This window comes from Rhamphochromis sp. 'chilingali' (assembly GCF_963969265.1).
Source record: "Rhamphochromis sp. 'chilingali' genome assembly, chromosome: 12".
Lineage (NCBI taxonomy): Eukaryota > Metazoa > Chordata > Actinopteri > Cichliformes > Cichlidae > Rhamphochromis > Rhamphochromis sp. 'chilingali'.
In genome coordinates, this window is record NC_137939.1 from 35,099,610 (window position 1) to 35,120,330 (window position 20,721).

At 42.1% G+C, this 20,721-nt stretch overlaps 1 protein-coding gene across 1 annotated transcript; it reads left to right on the forward strand.

Moving 5' to 3' along the window:
- Window positions 1-311: 311 nt before the first annotated feature.
- On the forward strand, window positions 312-20,140 carry LOC308406946 (suppressor of tumorigenicity 14 protein-like). The gene is made up of 19 exons (XM_080898277.1): window positions 312-668; window positions 3,502-3,649; window positions 5,943-6,073; window positions 6,672-6,742; window positions 7,015-7,208; window positions 8,076-8,111; window positions 8,263-8,491; window positions 8,941-9,077; window positions 9,775-9,872; window positions 10,499-10,599; window positions 12,739-12,872; window positions 12,957-13,061; window positions 13,185-13,292; window positions 14,045-14,158; window positions 14,298-14,423; window positions 14,507-14,678; window positions 15,681-15,952; window positions 16,669-16,805; window positions 17,561-20,140. The coding sequence occupies exons 1-19, from the start codon at window positions 627-629 to the stop codon at window positions 17,720-17,722; spliced, it is 2,517 nt and encodes an 838-aa protein (XP_080754403.1). The 5' UTR covers window positions 312-626; the 3' UTR covers window positions 17,723-20,140.
- The last annotated feature ends 581 nt before the right edge of the window (window positions 20,141-20,721 follow it).

A 20,721-nucleotide genomic window follows, 5' to 3' on the forward strand; every position in this document is an offset into this window, starting at 1 on the left:
ACTGTACACACTGTATAAAAGATAAGATAAGATAAACCTTTATTAGTCCCACAACTGTGAAATGTGCTTGGTCACGGCAGAAAGCGGACGGCACAAAGTTAAGAGCAGCATAAAATAACAAAAACAATAGAATAGAATAAAATAAATACTATGTCAAAACTGCAATGAAGCCAGATACGAGGTGCATACGCTGATGAGTTTAGCCGCGGCTGATGGGAAGTCTGTAGATGAAGTAACAGGTGTGTGCTCCACCCGCAGCACACAGTCTCCTCCTCTCTGGCCCCCCCATTGATCTCCGCCCTGCCCTGTTTCCTCATTCTCGCTGTAGAACCCGCTCTGACACCGACCCAGAAACACCACCGACTCTGGCCAGGCTACAGCATCTTTAACTAACCTGTCAGAAAAAGACAAAAATCCAAAGAAGAAGAAGAAGAAGAAGAAGACAGCTGTTTACGTTTCTGCTCAGCTGGGAAGAGAGAGCGAGAGAGAGAGGGAGAGAGAGAGAGACACCTGCCGCTGCTCACCTGTCGCCGCCATGACCGCGCTGCGATTTTAGTGTTGGAGAAAAATCGATAAGCGACAAAAGAGGGAAAAAAACGAAAGAAAAGAAAAAGTCAAAGGGACTAATGGATTCCCTGGATTCAGGACAAAAGTTCCGTCCCAAACGGGTAAGTCCAACACCTGTTATGGTAACCTCTCAGTGACGTCACACCAGGAACAGGTTTTAAAAAACATAAATATGATTGATTTATATCGGAATTATGAACGTACTGATATGCACAATGTGCAGAAGGATTTCTGGATTAGCTTTACAACACAGGCTGAACCTGTTCCCACGTCACACTGCGGGTTTTATTAGTTTAAGTGCGATCTGTTCGAGTAATGTGAGCACTGGTTTCTGTTGAACTCCACTGAAACCTGGCGCGCCTCTGGCATTGAACCTGCATATTTTCACTCTTTGAGGGTGGATTTTGGTTTTATTGATTAGTTGTTTAAATGACAGAACGGCGCCTGGTTCAGTTTTAATAATCAAAGAGCTGGAAACGACATCAGCGTTTGTTCTTTTCTGATTTCTGGTGTTTTATATGATAATGAGCTGATTAACATTTTCTGATCAAACATTTACCTTGAGAAACCGACATGGAGATGGATTGAAGCAATCAATCTCAAATTTCCACCCCAAAAGCAGTTATGTTCCAGTGCCTGATTAATGTGGCAACATTATACAGTTTCACTGTAAATGTGTTTGTATGTTTGTTAATGTGAAACCAGAAGTAGACTAAACACTGCTCAGGCATCGAAAGAATGTAGATGGTTTCACCTCCTCCACACCTGTCAGTAAATAATCTGTGGACACAGTTGAAGGTCCCCTGTGATCAGTGACCTGGGCACAAACAACCCCACTGTTAGGCACCCGGTCCAGGGTGTGCACCGTCAGGGTGTGCAACCTTACAACTCTTATCTCACCACCAGTGTTTCTGCAGGTGTGTGGACGTCAGTGGAGTGATTAGTATTTGGACTAGATTGGTTATTTCTTGCCCTTTGCCAGTTGTAACATTAAAAAAATAAGGCTCACAAAGTATTTTCCCCCATGAAAGTAGTAACTAATTAGTAAAGTAATACTGACCTTAACCTCTTTACCAAATGGCTTCAAAAATCCAGAATAGAGCTGGAGCTCATTCAAGAACCTGGTAGAAAAGCTGCGCAAAACTATACTGATATCAATTCTATCTTCTGAAGACAAACAGTGTTTGTTTGGTCAGTCATTCTGGATCTTCTATGTAAGCGTGTAATATCTAGTTTATTAAAGAGATTAATGTTAATCACACATTGTGGTTAGATGTGCACATTATGTCAGGGTTTGTGGAAGGGTTAGTTCACAGTTGCTAGTTGCATAGTTGCTTCACACAATTTTGCCTTTGAGACAAATGATTTTTTGGATTGTTTGAAGGGAGAGCATTTATGTCGCACCCTATAATGAGGCACCAACCAGCTCTTTAAAGCACCGCATTAGAGATCTAATGGTGTGTCCAGGATACAACATGCTGGCATTTCATAACAGTCATAGAGACATTCCTGTGCAGCAACACCCTGCTTGACACAGCTGAACAGGTTTACAGTGCATTGGAAAACACACTGTGTCCTCATTTGCTGCCTTTACAGTCATAAGTACAACTAAAAACTGAAGGTAACACCTTTTCACAAATTTATCATCAACTTTGAACTAAAGTATCAGGTTGGGGCGATGCCCCTGGTGCTTACAGTCTGCTGTGCTCACTGTATATTCTGACTCCACTTTGTTGTAGCACTAGTTAATAGTTCTAGATGTTTTCTCCCATTCACACTGCTGGATCATTTTATTTTCAAAATGTCAGCAGTGACATGAGGGGAGGAAAAAGTTAATGTATGCATATTTGCTTAAGACTGATGGGAAGGAATGGAGGTACATATGCACATGCTGCCTCAAGTTTCTCTTTTTTGTAGTTTTGTGTAAAATGTGCATCAAACATGTTTGTTGAACAAAACAGGCAGTTTTGAAAAGTAATCTGAAAAGCTGTGGCTGTACAAACACAAAGCCTGTGAAAAAAAAAAAACCAAGTTGACAGAAGTCAAATTTACATGAGATGAACTTGGATGAACTTATGTATCTGTCACTAACCTGCAAACAGGAAGCACAGTTGAACCAGGTGCCAAAATACTAAGTCAGTCGCCACAGACTCCCGTATTAAAGAGCACAACTATACAACAGAAATAAACACGTTTACATCTGTTATACAAAATCTGGTTTACCCTGTGGGGCTAGTTTTCTAGTTGTCATAATAGCTGTTTTTATAACTCCTCTTTTTGTTAACTTTAATACTTGAAATTAGGGATCAGATGGAGCACTCCATTTTGCTTGGTGCCTTTTACTGACTATTGTTAATGGACCAGTCAAGGGTGTAAGAGCTGGGATGGGCTCCAGCTGCCCGGAATAAGGATGAGCAAAAGAAGATGGCTGGATTCTCAGTCAGGCTGTGACATGGATATAATAACTTACTCAGGTCACTATGTTTCCCATTAAGTTAGGAGTCCACTCTGTGGTCCAATTTGGACATTTTAATCCTTAAAAACTGCAAACTGCTGGTTCAGGCTTCAAATCTCACAGTGAGTCTTCTACATTTTTATATAGAGTCTGTAGTGAATACAAACATGCTGAACAGCAGCATCTTCAAAAAGCTGGGGGACTGTTGAATTTAGACCGAGCGCTGTGCTGCTGTCACTGGAAAACACCATCCAATACTGCAGTCGAGTAAATAGCCCACAGTCTGCTGTCTACTAACCTGCTATTCCTACCTGATAACGTTGCACGCCAGACTGAGTAAAAAAACACACACAAAAAAACAAAGATAAAAAACAAACTTTGGCCTTGAACAAAACAAAAATGTTGAGGCCACTTTGAGATTTTGTACAGTCCTGAACCAATTGATAAACTTTGTCTTCTCCAACTATCTCTGTATGCAGGACAATGACGTTGAGGAAGCATTTCTGCAGGCTCCAGATCCCAAGGACGTGGAGAAGAAGTCATGCAACAAGAAGGGGGCAGGGATAGGAGTCGCCTTGGTGATTGGTGTTCTGGCTGTGATTGCATTGCTGGTCGGGCTGTTTTGCCGTAAGCTGACTTCATCAAACTACATTCAGCTAACCTGATGCTGGGGGTTGGATTTGAAAATACATATCTGAGCGCCTTGATGTCAGACAGGATATAAGATAAGAGAGAGAAGATAAGATAGAACTTTATTAATCCCTCGGGTGGGTTCCTCTGGGAAATTCAACTTCCAAAAAAAAGCACAGCAACGACCGAAGTTACAGTTACAGAATTGTTATATATATATATATATATATATATATATATATATATATATATATATATATATATATATATACACACACACACACACATATATATAAATACAGAGACAAATATAAATAAAATATACAAAGGGGATAAATAGAATAAATAGGAATAAAAAATAAAAATACAAGTGAATTGCACATTTCAAGTATTGAGTCTATTGCACTATTGACTATTTACAAAAAGTATTGCACAAGGTATTGTACAGTGAGGTGAAGAGGCACTACAGCTTAGTTGTTCCTCCTCCTTTGTCCTCCTGTTTCCCCTCCCTCTCCCCTCCAGAGAGGAGTTAAACAGTCTGATGGCGTGTGGGACAAAGGAGTTTTTAAGTCTGTTAGTTCTTGTCTTTGTGAGAAGCAACTCTTCTGGTTGTTTATGGCCGTGTGCAGAGGATGCCTGGCATTGTTCATAATGTCCATCAGTTTCTTTAATGTCCTTTTCTCTGCCACTGTCACCAGAGTGTCCAGCTTCATGCCGACCACAGAGCTAGCCCTCCTGATCAGTTTCTCCAGCCTGGATGAGTCCTTCTTTGCTGTGCTGCTCCCCCAGCACACCACAGCATAGAAAAGTACTCCAGCAACCACCGACTGGTAAAACATCCTCAGGAGCTTCCTGCAGATGTTAAAAGACCTCAGCCTCCTGAGGAAGTACAGTCGGCTTTGGGCTTTTTTATACAGGTGCTCTGTGTTGCATGACCAGTCCAGTTTATTATCCACCCACAGCCCGAGGTACTTGTACTTGTTGACCACCTCCACCTCCTCCCCCTCTATCTGAACTGGCAGTGGACCTTCTCTGGACCTCCCGAAGTCCACAACCAGTTCCTTAGTCTTTGAGGTGTTGAGTTGCAGGTGGTTTGTGTGACTCCATGCGACAAAGTTCCTCACCAGACTTCTGTACTCCTCTTCCTGATCATCCCAGATACACCCCATGATGGCCGTGTCATCTGCAAACTTCTGAATATGGCATAATTCAGAGTTGTAGCAGAAGTCAGAGGTGTACAGGGTGAAGAGAAGAGGGGACAGCACAGTTCCCTGTGGTGCTCCTGTGCTGCTGACCACAGTGTCAGACGTGATGTCCTTCAGCCTGACGTACTGTGGTCTGTCGGTGAGGTAGTCGGAGATCCAAGCCACCAGGCAGGGGTCCACCTCCATCCTGTTCAGTTTTTCCTGAAGCATACAGGGCCGGATGGTATTAAAGGCACTGGAAAAGTCAAGAAACAGTATCCTGACCGTGCCTTTTCCCCCATCCAGGTGTGAGTGGGCTCTGTGTAGGAGGTACAGGATGGCATCCTCCACTCCGACACCCGCCTTGTATGCAAACTGTAGTGGGTCCTGGGCATGTTGTACCTGTGGTCGGAGGAAGTTGAGGAAGAGCCGCTCTAGAGTCTTCATAAGATGTGACGTCAGTGCCACCGGTCGGAAGTCATTCAGCTCATTGGGCCGGTTCTTTTTGGGGACCGGGACGATGCAGGATGTCTTCCATAGGGCGGGCACTCTCCCCAGTCGCAGACTGAGGTTGAAGACTCGTTGTAGCGGCTCCCCAAGTTCAGCAGCACACGCCTTAAGCATCCTAGGACACACCTTGTCTGGCAGGTGTAAGGTCTAATTGAAACAGAGCAGCTACCTGGACTGGATTATCTCATTAATAGTGTTACGTCCTCGCTGCGTATGACTCTGGATACTGTGGCTCCTATGAAAACAAAAGCTTCAAATTCAGAATAATTGACTCCCTGATATAAATCTCAATTACACAGCTTGATGCAGATAATGGAGAGGAAATGGTGTCTCGCTAATTTAGAAGATCTTCATTTATTGGAAAGAAGAGTTTGTCACTATAAAAATACCCTCGGCAAAGCCAGGACGTCTCACTAATGAGTGAAGAAACTACCCCAGCTTTCCTCTCACGACTGTAACAGTGTTATTTGTCCTGTAAGAGAGAGAGGTCCAGTCCACAAGGGAAACTCACCCATAAAATTGTCATAACAATTATATACAGTTGTGATCAGAATGTTGTGTATAAAGATATTGGAAACATCTCTGTGTGTCTTCAGAGCCCCAGCATGTGAAAATGAAGAGAATTTATATCGGCTCCATGGAAATCAACAACAAGCAATTCCTGCCACAGTATGAGGAGCCTGGCAGTTCTGAGTTCACTAACCTGGCTGCTCAGGTCTGCAAACAGGTGAGACCTGACAGTTCCAAAGCATCATGGGAATTTTCCATATATGCGGTGTTATACATTCATCATGAGACCTTCAGGTTTGCTCTGTGATAGAAATAAATATTTAGAAGACATACAAGAACAATCTGAAATATAGATGCATGTATAGTGGTGTGTGTGTGTGTGTGTGTGTGTGTGTGTGTGTGTGTGTGTGTGTGTGTGTGTGTGTGTGTGTGTGTGTGTGTGTGTGTGTGTGTAATTGGTATCTTGGAGTGCAGCTGTCTTCATTCACCAGCATCCATTACACCCTCAACTTAGAAACACAAATTTCTAACATAGAACCCTCCAACAACTATCAGCACTATCAGTAGGCAGAGGTGATAGCACTCCTACACTTCCAGTGAGACTAATCTTTTCAGGCCTTTTAATAGGACCTACTTCCCCAAAATCCATTACAGCACACTCTGCGTCACTACATGATTGTGTGCTGCGAGTCTGAGTTGTAACCTTGATGTTACTTCTAACCACTTCTGCTCTGTGTCTTCCTCTGTCACCTGTTTCTCTATTTGTTGAGGCCATAAAGGTAATAGGTGCCATAATGTGACCTTTTTCTCTTCAGCTCAAACTGATGTACTCCAAAAACTCATTGCTGGACAGATACTTCAACCATTCGTCCGTTCAGGCCTTCAGGTACTGTGAAAGAGACAGCGTGTACCAGCCAGCCACAACAATATCACCAGTGACGGGAAAAGTGAATATCAATGAAGATCTTTTAAGGGGTCAGAAATAAAGGCAATAAGTGCAGTCCACGCTCTGATAGTTCAGAGAGCAAATGGACCTACACAGTACTAATCTGATTGTTGTATTGAGGCGGCTGATTGGTACATAGCTGTAATGCGCAGTTGCTTCTCTGTTGCACTGAATGAAGCCTGTACAAATCCTCTGTGTGTCCTGTTGTGCAGTGAGGGCGACAGAGGGTCGAACACCATTGTGGCTTATTACGAATCAGAGTTTGATGTCCCCCCACCCCAGCAAGCCTCGCTGGATGAAGCCATCGACTCTATGCAGCCTCCAGCAGGAAGTCAGGAGGGCGGAAAAGGACGATTCCTGCTGAAACCCACAGACGCCCTGAGTGTCAACGACATCGTGACACAAGGTTTGACGGCTCACAGATTAGTTTTCTACAAGGTTGTTCATCCAAAACAATTTTCAAGCTTTTTTTTTTACATCAAATTATTATTAGCTTTGTATTCACTATGGGCACTTAACCACCAGCTGTTCTCCATATGTCTGTTCTTCATCTGCCTGCACTGAAAAGTAAAATCTACGCTCTGATATGACCCTTTAAACCTGGAGCACTGTGCTGTCGTTGACAACTCTTGGAAAAATTAGTTAATTAATTAAAAAAAAATTTATTAAATTAATTTAAAAAGTATATTTAACTTACATGCAGACATTTTAACGATGAATGGTTCTTCTTCTAATGGTTAATGGATTCTTCAACTCAGCTCTTATCTTTTCTTATGGGGAAACATCTTCTAGAAGCTTCTTTGTCTCATACAAACATGATGCTGGACACTGTTAAAGACTGAGGAGCGAATAGATTCCTAAAGTGGTGAAACTGCATAAACCCTTGGAGGATATATAGTTATATGTAGTAAGAGTCATAGTCCTGGTGTATATGTATAATCATAACTATAACATTTGGTGACAGACAGGAGCTTACTTGTGTCTCACTGCGATTCACAAATGATCAAAAAACTGCAGCACTGCTGCTTGTACAGCAAAACTAAGCAGTAAGCTTTTGTTTCCAATGACGACAGTGAGACATCAAGACGTCCCGCTACGATACGTCTGTTCTCAAATATTGACGCTACATCTGCTCTGAATTCTTCCTCCAAGGTTTTGTTAAAAATATCGAGTAAAGTTTAATCAAAAACGCAAAAATGATTATTGTTGTTTTAATTAGTAACGAGGAACTGATATATGTGGTTTACTAACACATTTATCTTTGTGTTTACAGCTATAGATCCACGCTTGACCAAAACCAAGCTTTCAGGTATAAACCAGTTTCGTGGTGGGAACTTCTTTTTTTTCTGTAATTCTCTATGTAAAGTTTGACTTGTTAAAATGTTCCAAAAAAATTAAAGTTGCTTGTTTCACAACTGGTATACTTCATCCAAAACATGTTCTTCTCGTCATATTTTCAGAGAGGAAAAGCATCGACATCCACATCGAAAACTCCGGGCACGTTGAGTCTCCGGGATTTCCAAACTCTCCGTACCCTTCAAACGCCTACCTGCAGTGGAAGTTTCGGGCAGACCCGCAACACCGAATCCAGCTCGACTTTGATGACTTGATCCTGGAGGACGACTGTCAGCGAGACTTCATCAAAATCTACGACTCGCTCGTCCCCATAGAGAAACGCGCTATGACAGAGTGAGACGAACGATCTCTTCCTAGAATTTAAAGTGTCAGCTATCTCAGAGAAAACAAGACAAAACAGGCTGATATTCTTATTCTGTGTTTTAATAGCTGCTCATTTTTAACACAAAGGGATGTTCAGACTAAAGTAACCGGGTTCCTGAATATTGTTTACCCTGAAACACTGGCTCAGGTTAAAAAATTGGCAGAGACTATGGAACGAATGTAAAGATATGGAGATATATATTTAGTTGTTTCAGAGTGACCATAATTGGACAGGATACGGAATGAGGAAATCAGAGGGACATGTCAGGCATACGCAGAGGAGGGAGAGGGCATGCCTCGTACAACACCAGTTTGTGTTGGGGAAAAGGCATTAAAACGTTTTTGTGCCGACACATGCGTTATGCACCCGGCCCCAGGAGCACTAAAGGTTTCTTTCTGTCTCTCCCTTGTCCGCTCAGACAGTGTGGATACCCTCACCAGCCGCTGTCCTTCATCTCCTCTGGAAACGTCATGCTGCTGATGCTGGTCACTAATGAGGAGAAAAACTTCCCCGGCTTCAGAGCAAACTACTCTCCGATTCCTCAGACTACACTAAGTAAATCAAACGTCTTCTGAACAGCTGTCAGCTCTTTGTGAAATATTTCCACAGGGCATGAAAGACTTGAAATGTGTGACTTAAATGTGTGTTGGGAAAAAAATGCAACAGCAGCAGAAATCTTAAGACTGCCTAATGTTTCCAGCCCAGAGATTACAGTAATAATTTTTCAATCAGTACATAATAATAATAGTAATTGTGTTAAAGGCAGCACGGTGGCACGGTGGTTAGCACTGTTGCCTCACAGCAAGAAGGTCCTGAGTTCAATTCCACCATCAGGCCGGGTTCTTTCTGTGTGGAGTTTGCATGTTCTCCCCGTGTTTGCGTGGGTTCCCTCCGGGTACTCCGGCTTCCTCCCACCGTCCAAAGACATGCAGCTTGTGGGGATAGGTTAATTGGATAATCCAAATTGCCACTAGGTGTGAATGTGAGTGTGAATGGTTGTCTGTCCCTGTGTGTTGGCCCTGCGACAGACTGGCGACCTGTCCAGGGTGTACCCCGCCTCTCGCCCTATGACAGCTGGGATAGGCTCCAGCGCCCCCCGCGACCCTGAAAAGGATAAGCGGAAATGAATGAATGGATGGATGTGTTAAAGGTCAGATCTAAAGGATGCTATCTCGACATAAACTTTATTAATTCTGCAGCTAAAGTCTTTGTAGATGATCTAACATGTCAGTATGAACTGTGCGTCCCTCAGACTGTGGCGGCACGCTGACTGGAGAGAAAGGCTCCATCTCTTCACCGTTCTTCCCGTCCAACTACCCTCCTCGCACCACATGTGTGTGGAACATCGAGGTGAGCCTTCATTTTACTGAGGCTTCTGCACAGCATCCTATTTGTTCCTACGACCGCACTCCAGCAGACTCATGGTAACAGACACCTGAACAACCAGCAAAGACCAGCAAACTGCCAAAACACCTGTTTTTATAGAGGCGCTCACTCTGGATGATGCTCAATTACTCGAGTACTCACTCTCTTAATAGGAGTGTACTTATTTTTCTATGCACTCTTGCATTTTGGCTTGATTATTGTTTAATTAATAATTTGCAGGACATTTAGTGATTGTATGCAACTTTAAATTCTGCCTCCAGGTGCAAATGCTTCACTGCCAACCTGAACACAAACTGAATTTCATTCCCTCCACTGAAAGGACACTTTTCAGTTAGCTGACCTAGAACCAAACGAACTTTTCTCTTACACTGACCAACTGAGTCTTTAGCAAAACAATATAATTATTATTTATAAAGATAAACCCCATAGATGATGATGATGACGACAATGACATTTTTCCATCATTGCTCATTTTAAATTTATTAAAAGCACAAATCAGAAAATCTATTTATTGGACTTATTTTTATTAGTTGATCATGTTTTAAATATTTTACACTCCTGTTTCATTTGTTTTTTACTTTGTTTTTCAGGTTGCAAACAACAAATTTCTGAAGGTTCTGTTCAATAAGTTCTCGCTGGGAAATAAAACTGAAGGTTGCGGCCATGACTATGTTGAGATCAATGGTGAAAGGTCAGTAACGAGCAGTGTTATGCCTTTTAAAGAAAGATTATTCTTAGTATACAGTGCTGTTAAAAGGTCTTACATTACCACCAATGTCCTTATATTTAGCTTGAAGAATGGGAAATAGCTGAAGTGAAATACATGGAAATACAGTATATAGCTACGTTCACTCTGCAGGTCTTCGTGCTCTATTCCGATTCTTTGATCAAATCTGATTTTTTGTCTGCTTCTTCACACTACAAATAAAATGTGACAGCAAACGCGCTCTAGTGTGAACCCTCAGAGAGCTCCGCATGCTCAAAAGAAGACGTCACACACAACGCGCTCTGTTTGGACCCAGACCAAAACAGCATTGTGTGACTGATGGCCCTTAATATAAAGACTTGTTTCGGATTTTACGTTTCCCAATTTTGCTTTAAGTTATAAAGTTATTTTGTTATTTACATATGGCCTAATAATGATCATTATTGCTGTTTTAGAGGAGCGGTGCTTCACAGGATAGTTGCAGATTTCTGTCAGAATCTGCAGATTATATACAAAGAAAATGTTTGCATTTCTCCAACGTTGTCTTCGCAACAATTTCACTGGATGGCCAGGAAGCGTTCACGATGTTTTCTCAGGTGCTGATAATTGGTGTCTGTCTTGTGTCGGTGACGTAAAAGACGGATTTAATGCGACACCACCTCCACAGGACAAGACTCAGCAGTCCATCTGCATCTTAAGGTCAAAGGTCACTCTTTTGAGGATGCCAATGTCCACATTTTGGACAGAGAGGACAGATGGTTTGAAAGAGGAGTGAAAGAAGCCATCTATGTCCACTGTGAGCAACCATCTTTGAACAGAGGCGGGGTTTACGACACCAACTGTCTGCAATCTATAATCCAGTTTTGAGATCCCTCCCCAGACGCCTTAACGCCCACTCACATCCTGGGCCATCTGACCTCAGGAAATCACATGATAAGGTGGGGCCAGGTTTCACAATGAGCTCACCCGAAACTCTGGCTGATTGGGACCCACACTCGCTTTCACACCTTGGCTCAGGCGATTAGAGGATCATCAGGGGTCCTTTTGTCCCTCTGTGGGGGGTCACTCCCACTAGGTTTATATCTGGGACTCTCCACCATTTGACCTTAGAACTGAAGAAGCTTCTCGGATGAGAGGTGAAACGTCTTCAAGTAACTTAAAGAAGTCCAGACGCTTTTCTTTCCAAACTCCTTAGACAGATATGTATCGGATTCAGCACCACATACGAAAGTGACCCAGGTCGAATTTGAAAATCAGATTTGTGCCGTTCACGATGTCACACCATGATCGGGTATGGTCAAAAAAGTCGGATTTGACACGCTTTCGCCTGCAGTGTGAACGTAGCCTATGAGGCAAAAACCTGGAATGGCTACTTTTTATTCTTGGGCAAGTGTTTTTATCATTTCTTGAAGTCGTCTTCAGGAATAGTTCTCCAGGCTTCCTGAAGATCATTTCAGAGGTCTTTGGATACTTGCTGATTATTCTGATTTCTGTCCAAATGTTTACTGACTGTTGCAGTAATGTTGCTGCATGAGTTTGTTGCCTTGATGTTTGAATGGTTGATGAGTTAGTCATGATTAGTCACTTATGATTAATGAGTGGCTTAATAAACCAAAACATTTTGTCCCAATGGTCGGGTACAAGGACCGGACTGAGAATGACAGAAAAAGTAGATAAGTGTACTACTGTAAATGCTGTGTAGACAATCATACTGTCCAATACAATAATTACAGTTTTATAACTGTTTACAACTGTTTAACCATATGTATAACCTGTACATAGCTTGTACACTCACTACAGCTACAGCCGGTACATACTTAAAGTTATAGTATCTTCATAACATACCTTCATATGTGTAACATACCTATAATAGATCTATATCCTGTATTATATCTATATTATTGCAAAAGCCCTTTCTGGATGGATGCAAACTGCAATTTGTTGCCTCACACTTGTGACATGTGCAATGACAATAAAGTAGAATTCTGTGTGTGTGTGTGTGTGTGTGTGTGTGTGTGTGTGTGTGTGTGTGTGTGTGTGTGTGTGTGTGTGTGTGTGTGTGTGTGTGTGTGTGTGTGTAAAATATGTAACCTAGTTACATTGTTTTGTGTTTTTTTGTTATAGGCTGTGTGGCAGCGACTTGAAGAGCCCAGTGTTCACCATCAACAGCAACAAGATGACCATTACATTTAAGTCGGACTCCTCCTACGTTGATCAGGGCTTCACTGCTGAGTACGAGGCCTTCACCCCGAACAATCGTAAGGATACATGCTTAATTTAAGGACTGTAGCGTTCTCTGAAGCCGGCGAACAAATGAGGTAATATTATGTTTGTCCTATCAGCTTGTCCAGGAAGGTTCACGTGCAGCAACAACCTGTGCATCAATAACACTCTGCGGTGTGACGGCTGGGGCGACTGTGGAGATGACAGCGATGAGATCAACTGCAGTGAGTCCAAACCGTCAAACTTCTTTCTGTCTGAAAAGAATGAAATTAAAGGAGCACATCGAAAATGGTCTTTCACCTTTTCTGTCCCTAACAATGTTGGGTTCTCTTTGTGTGCCTCATTAGAGTGTGATGCGTCTCAGATACAGTGTAAAAATGGTCACTGTAAACCAAAATTTTGGCTGTGTGATGGGGTGGACGACTGTGGAGACAACACGGACGAAGAAAACTGTGGTGAGTGCAGCGAAACAATAAACTGGAGCTATTTCAGCAGTTGATGTTTATTTTAAACATCGCTTAAAGTTTATTGCACTAAAAACTCAGGCAGTGTTGTCAGTGACAGAGGATATCCCAAATATGCTCTTGTTAGATAAGTAGGTCTGACTGCATTTGCACTAGCCCCACCTGCCTGCCAATCAAATCCTTTATATTTGGGAGGGGCAGCCAATCAGAAGAAACCTGAGGAGATTAAAAAAAGGAGAATAAACTGAGGGTCTGCATTAAAAAAATGTATAAAGACATTCAAGTTGAGGGAAATAATAAAAGCCAAAAAGATGTCTTTTTTCAATAAGTACTGATACAAAGAATTAGTTGAAACTTCACCAAAGCAACAGGCAAATTTTATCACTCTTTTCTCCATACATTTTAAAGTAATATGTGCATAAACAGTACTGTAATAAAAACTGGACTATAAATGCAAGGTGGCAGATAATGCAAGAGGTTGTTCTGCCGGTAAAGCCAGTTTTGTTGAGGAATGTAGGAAGCCCAGCAGGCAAATCAGACCAGAGGGTTGTGCAATCACATTTCCATAAGAATCTGTTGACATGCAGAGGCAGTGTATGTGGAAGAAAGGTGGAAGACTAGCCTGTGTTTGTCTTTGTTGAAACTGACTCCTTTAAAAGAGCTCTGGAATTAAAATAGCAACAGGTCAAATTAAACACTCGAGTGGAGGGTAGTAAATAAGTGATTTTTCTCTTGTTTTACAGAAACATGCAAAGGGCAGTTTTCCTGCAAAAATGGCCGCTGTATTGCAGAGAATTTGAAGTGCAATGGAAAAGATGACTGCGGTGATGCGTCTGATGAGTCCAAATGTGAAAAATGTAAGAAGTAAAGTTCAAATAAGAACTTCTGAAAATGTATGGTTTTCATGAAAATCTTTAATCAAACAGCATTTTGAGGTAAAGGATACCTGTGGGTCAGAGTTGCTCACTGATACTGCACGTGTCTCTCGTCTTTCAGCTTTGGTGCTGCAGACATGCTCAGAGTTCACCTTCCAATGCAAAAACAAACTCTGCATCAGTAAAATGAACCCAGAGTGTGATGGAGTGCAGGACTGTACCGACGACTCTGATGAGGATAACTGTGGTAAGTTAACCACACACTTGCCTACAGATGGTTGTGGTATGGAGTTTAGCGGCGGTAACGCCTGCACATATGTGTGCTTTCAGAGTGCGGGATAAGGCCGTACCGCAGCTCTCGCATCGTGGGAGGACAAGCATCTCGGGAGGGCGAGTGGCCCTGGCAGGTCAGCCTCCACTTCAAGGGAATGGGACATGTGTGTGGAGCCTCTGTGCTGAGCAACCGCTGGCTGCTGACCGCCGCCCACTGCGTTCAGGACAAGTAGGAGCTCCTCTATCTGAAATGACGGGGCTGAGTGTTTACTGATATGAAGTGTGATTAAAAAGTTCCAGAAACAGACCTCAGAAAAACCAAAAACCTTATTTAAATTTTGCCCATCTCTCTCTCCTGTTCTCACCACTTACACTGAGTGCTCTCTATTTTTAATGTGGACGTCAGACTTGTGCAGACATCAGCTTTTGTTTCAGACCAAAATTCTCTGTTAAGCATCACCGTTGATGAGAATTCAATCTCCAACTATAACAGAGACATTTTGTCCTTAGAGGCTGAATTCAGACTTTCAAAGTGTGAATATGTCATTACAAGTGAGCAGCAAGACCAGCGGCCTGTGGAGCACTCATCATCCGTGGCACTTTGTACTGTGAATCCCTGTTTAGATTGTGAACACTGTGTCAGAGATGAACTTTAGGTAGAAACGACTGGGACTGTGGTTGTGCCGTCATCTGTCAGCTTAGAGTGCACTGAAAACACGAGAGCCTTACTGATACTGAATCAATCTTTGCTCACCACCAGTGCTGTTCACCACATTTGAGTCACTGTGACTTTTTCACCGCTGTTGAAATAAAGGACACTCCTTCAACTAGATTGCATACACTTTGTAGAGGCATGGGTATAAGTGGGGGACATGTGTAGAGTGATCGAAAACTATGAGATGCACTCAACTGTTTCTTTGCAGTTCAGAACCCAATAACTTCATATATATCACAGAAGCATGATTACAGACCGGCTGTTTCAGTATCACTAACTACAAAATAATGTCTTTTCCTGTATATTATACATCCTGCTCATTTGATCTCTAACTACTCCTCCCAAAACCAGACACAAGTCACATCCTTTCTAGTGGAGCTCTAGCTTTGAATTTTGTGTACCACAAATTTTACAGTTTTTTGTTTTTTTTAATGTACTTGTATATGCTTTTTAATGTAAAATCAGACAAATGACATAAATGAACTGAAAGAATTCCTTGGCTGTTTTTTCATGTAGATTCTCTCAGGCTAACCAATGGGAGGCTCTTCTGGGTCTTCACGAGCAGAGTCAGACCAGCAAGTGGACCATGAAGCGGGGCGTGAAGCGGATCATCGTTCACCCGGGCTACGACCCTGAGACCTACGATAATGATATCACTCTCATGGAACTGGACAACAGCGTCACGCTCAACCAGAACATCTGGCCCATCTGCCTGCCCTCCCCCGCGCATGACTTCCCAGTAGGAGAAGAGGCTTGGATCACTGGCTGGGGAGCTACCAGGGAGGGAGGTGAGATGATGAGAATGACGAGAACACAGCTTGTCTGAAACGTCCGAATATCCCACACTGGAAGTGTTGTGGAAGTTTTTAAATGTGTCTGCAATGAAACGTTCCCACAAACAAACTTAACTGATCCCACAGATGTGTCTGCCCAGCCAGCCAGTGGATTCAACACTAAGCATTGTTCTGAAAGACCTAATAGTAAAGATAACAATGTTCCTCAACATAAAATTCACCCTACCACAGCACTTCACTCTCAGACTGCTGGTTCAAATGTGCGATATTTACATGTAAAATGAGATGCACAGCCTTCATTTTTCAGGCCCTCTTCCACGGACCTTTCAGTTTGCAGACACACTCTCTGCTTTTAAGATTAGGCTTAAAACGTTCCCTTTAGACAAAACCTAAAGTTAGAGAGAGAGCCTAAACTCTCCCTCACTGCAATAGGACTGCTGGGAGCTTCTCAAGTTGCCCTGTGTTTATACACCACTTTACATTTTACAGGTATAAGAGTATTTTTGTACCCTAAAAACTGTTAGCCGAAAATTTAACATGGCACGGTGCACAGTGTGTCCGTTAAAATGTTTTTGGGTAACTGGATAAGATGAATAAAAGAGGTGACTGATCTAAAAAACAAAAAAATAAACAACAAACTTTAAGCATCTGAAAGTCAGATCATGACAAAGAACCAGAGCGCTGTTAGAAGTAATTTTGCTGTCTATCAGGTTCCGGGGCGGCTGTACTGCAGAAGGCAGCAGTCCGGATCATCAACAGCACAGTGTGCAAGAGTCTCCTGACAGACTCGGTGACCGACAACATGCTGTGTGCTGGAGTCCTCAAAGGAGGCGTGGACGCCTGCCAGGTACAAACTCGAATGCTTGTAATAGACAGATGTTTTATTTAAAACAAATAAACTACATTTCTGTGTTTGTCACACTTTAATGTTTCAGATCAAACGAATTTGAATATTAGACAAGATAACACACAAAATGCAGTCTGTAAATAAAGGTGTTAATTATTAAGGGGAAAGTCCAAACCTGCATGGCCCTGTGTGAAACAGTGAACCTAGTAACTGGTTGGGCCACCCATGGCAGCAGCAGCTGTAATCAAGCATTTGCAATTAATGGCAATCAAAGTAATTTACAGCGCTGTGGAGGAAACCTGGCTCTCTTATCTTTGCAGAATTGTGGTAATTCAGCTACACTGGAGGGTTTTCAAGTAGGAAATGCCTTTCTAAGGTCACGCCACAGCATGTCAGTCAGATTCATGTCAGGACTTTGACTACTCCACTCCACAGTCTTCACTTTGTTTGTCTTAAGACATTCAGAGGTGGACTTGCTGGTTTATCTTGGATCATTGTCCTGCAAAACCCAAAAGTACTGGTATAATGTTCCTTTTCTGAAATGCTGTTACTTTAACGCCAGATGTTATGGGACACACGCCTCCCAAAAAGTTCAGTTTATGTCTCATCAGTCCACAGAGTGTTTTTCCAAAAGTCCCAAAAAAGGGGATCATGTCGGTTATCGGGGATCGGTTAATATGTCCTTTTTTAATGCTTATTGGGACTCACAGAAAACCTTCAAGCTGAAAATAATCTCTCTCCTCTCTGATTCTCAGGGTGACTCTGGTGGACCCCTGTCTTTCACCAGCACCAAGGGGCGGGTCTTCCTGGCTGGTGTGACGAGCTGGGGCGAAGGCTGCGCTCGCAAGAACAAACCTGGCATCTATACCCAAGTTACCAAATATCGCAACTGGATAAAAGAAAATAGTGGAGTGTAGGAACAGGAACGTGCACAGGTTCTCTGGATTACGGGTGTTTCTCTTGGATTCACTGTGGAATGCGCAGCACCAAAACGGCTCTGCATGTATTTTCTCTGCAGCACATGCACAAAACTTTGCAACATCCAACATAAACTGTCTTGTTGAGAATTGCGAGTTCCTATCAGGACTTTACCCTTACATCAGAACATATCCATTCTCATCCACTGCCTGTTTTTATATGAACTGCCTTGTTGTTTCCAGAGTGTAAAAGCTGCACTTTCACCATGTTATTTTTGTAAGGATATTAATCACCCATCAGGTCTGCTCTTCTGTGCCCTGCTAATTTGCACTGCTTTTGGTAAATTGTGGTGGAAGTTTGTGATGCATCCTGGTCCCACATATGTTCTTTGTGAAGGTGAGCTGGCTTGTAAAAAATGGTGCTTGAAATATTCTCGGGGCTTAATAGGATATTCATAATGGAATATTGTGAATATTCATTGCTTACTTACATTCAAATTGCAAATATCTTCAAGGCTCAGGATTTCTATTTTAATTATAACAGAATTACAAATTTAACTGATTTAGTTGAACAGGATAAAGGCTTGAAGGTAAGGCCAAATCAGAAATATGATCTCATAATAAAAGGTTTACTTTGGGGGCTCAGGGTTTTTTGTCATTAGCTAACCCAGTTCTTCAAATTCATCTAGAAGTCTAATTTATTTATTAGGGAGAAAAAGTTCTCTGTTAATGTTAATTAACTTTTAAATTAACATTTGAAGTAAATATAATGAGAGGTGGCACTGGAATAGAATAGAATAGAATAGAATAGAATAGCACTTTACTGTACTGTACATGTATAACAAAATTATAGGTGCTCAATGCCAACTGTGTAGTTTAGAGCACTGTGCCGCTACATACGTCCGAATGCTTCGACATCTTGAACATAAAGAGGTTCTTCTACAGGTGGAGTTTATATTGCAGCTACACAACATTTAATTGAGGAATAAATTTAAAAATGTTCCAAATAAGCAGTAAAATGCTGTAAGTTTGGAATTCAGATGAAAACTTGAAAGATAAAACACAGCAAAAATAAATGCATTCAAAATTTTGAATGAGGGGATAAAAACTTTCATCTAAAAACTTTGATCTAAACAAAATGCTACATCCAGAGTCAGCTTTCTGGGAACTCTGATGTATTTGTGTATCAGAGGTGAGCTTTAACAGAAAAGGAGCTGACAGAACAAAACCTCCAAAATTCTCATTTTAAATGTTGTTTTTCTCTAGATTAGAGCAGTTAGTAATGTGAGATAGTAGAAGTTACCTTTAAAAACCTTTGTACTTGTCATTTTTGGGGGCATTTTATAAGTTTGTGTTGTTTTTTAAGGTTGTTAAAAATTAAAGCCTTTGTTGTCTTTCTTTAAGCAGCACTTCCCTAAAGAAGCTGATTTTGCCACAGTCTTATCTTTTGTATTTACACTCTTTGCTGTGACGTGTCTTTTGCTGGCTGTATTTATATATGCAGCGTATATATACATCTCAGTATAACAATAATAATAATAACAATAACAATGATGATAGTAAAGAATATCACTTAGCAGCATTACTCCACAATGTAAATGCTCAGATGTGCCCACTCCAGATCGGGGATGAGTTCCTGCCCCAAGTGCAGGAGTTCAAGTATGTCGGGGTTTGTTCGCAAGTGATGGGAGAAGGGAGCCGGAGGTCGACAGATGGATTGGTGCTGCAGCCACAGTGATGCAGACGCTGCACCGGTCCGTCGTGGTGAAAAGAGAGCTGAGCGTAAAAGCGAAGCTCTCAATTTACCGGTCGATCTACGTTCCTCACCTATGGTCACGAGCTGTGGGTAGTGACCGAAAGGACGAGATCGCGGATACAAACGGTGGAAATGAGCTTCCTCCGAAGGGTGGCTGGCCTCTCCCTTAGAGATAGGGAGAGAAGTTCCTCCACATCAAAAGGAGCCAGCTGAGGTGGTTCAGGCATCTGACAAGGATGCCTCCTGGCCGCCTCCTGGAGGTGTTCGAGCATGTCCCACCGAGAGGAGGCCCCAGGGCGGACCCACGACATGCTGGAGAGATTATATCTCTCGACTGGCCTGGGAACGCCTTGGTATTTCCCTGGATAAGCTAGAGGAAGTGGCTGGGGAGAGGGAGGTCTGGGCTTCTCTGATTGGGCTGCTGCCCCCGCGACCCGGCCCCGGATAAGCGGAAGAAGATGGATGGATGGATGTTTTATAAAGAACAGAGAAAAAATGTGGTTGGTCTTGTTTTGTCAGCCTAAAAATTTGTTTTTCTTTTGAAGAATAATGTTTTTTCTTTCTTTTTCAGTTTTAAGCTGTAATAAACTCACATGGGGATTGTTCATGTCAGTGTTTACTTTTAGGAAACAGCTGCCAATAATCATGCAATAAAAACTTTAATGAACATATATATTTATACTATGTGGCTCTTTTGTTTTTCTTTATAGTTAAATATAATATGAATTTAAAGCTACACCACACCCACTGTTGTTAAGCAAATTAATACGCTCACCTTATTTCCATGCACAGTTCCAAACCATATCAACTTAAATGTTTACTGGAATTTAATGGACATATAAGCCAAATTCAGCTGGTAGTTATAAGCTGCTGACATCTACTAAAGTATCCAAGAGTACAAGGTGAGAAGTCGTCCACTAAATGGAAAACTGGAGAAAACTCCCTGACAAATATAAACCAGCTGAAGGCTCAGGATTAAAGATTTTAAGCATGCTGAGGCGATTGCGGTTGGGGTTTTGTGCTATATGAATAAAATTGAAGTGAATAGAATAGACTGGGAGATTTCTTAAAATCTTTTCTGAACGGATTCAATAATAATGAATTGCATTTATATAACACTTTTCCACTATTCATTCACACACTGGCGGAGGCAAACCACAGTTGTAGCCACAGCTGCCCTGGGGCGGACTGACAGAAGCGAGGCTGTCATATCGCGCCATCGGCCCCTCTGGCCAAATGTCCA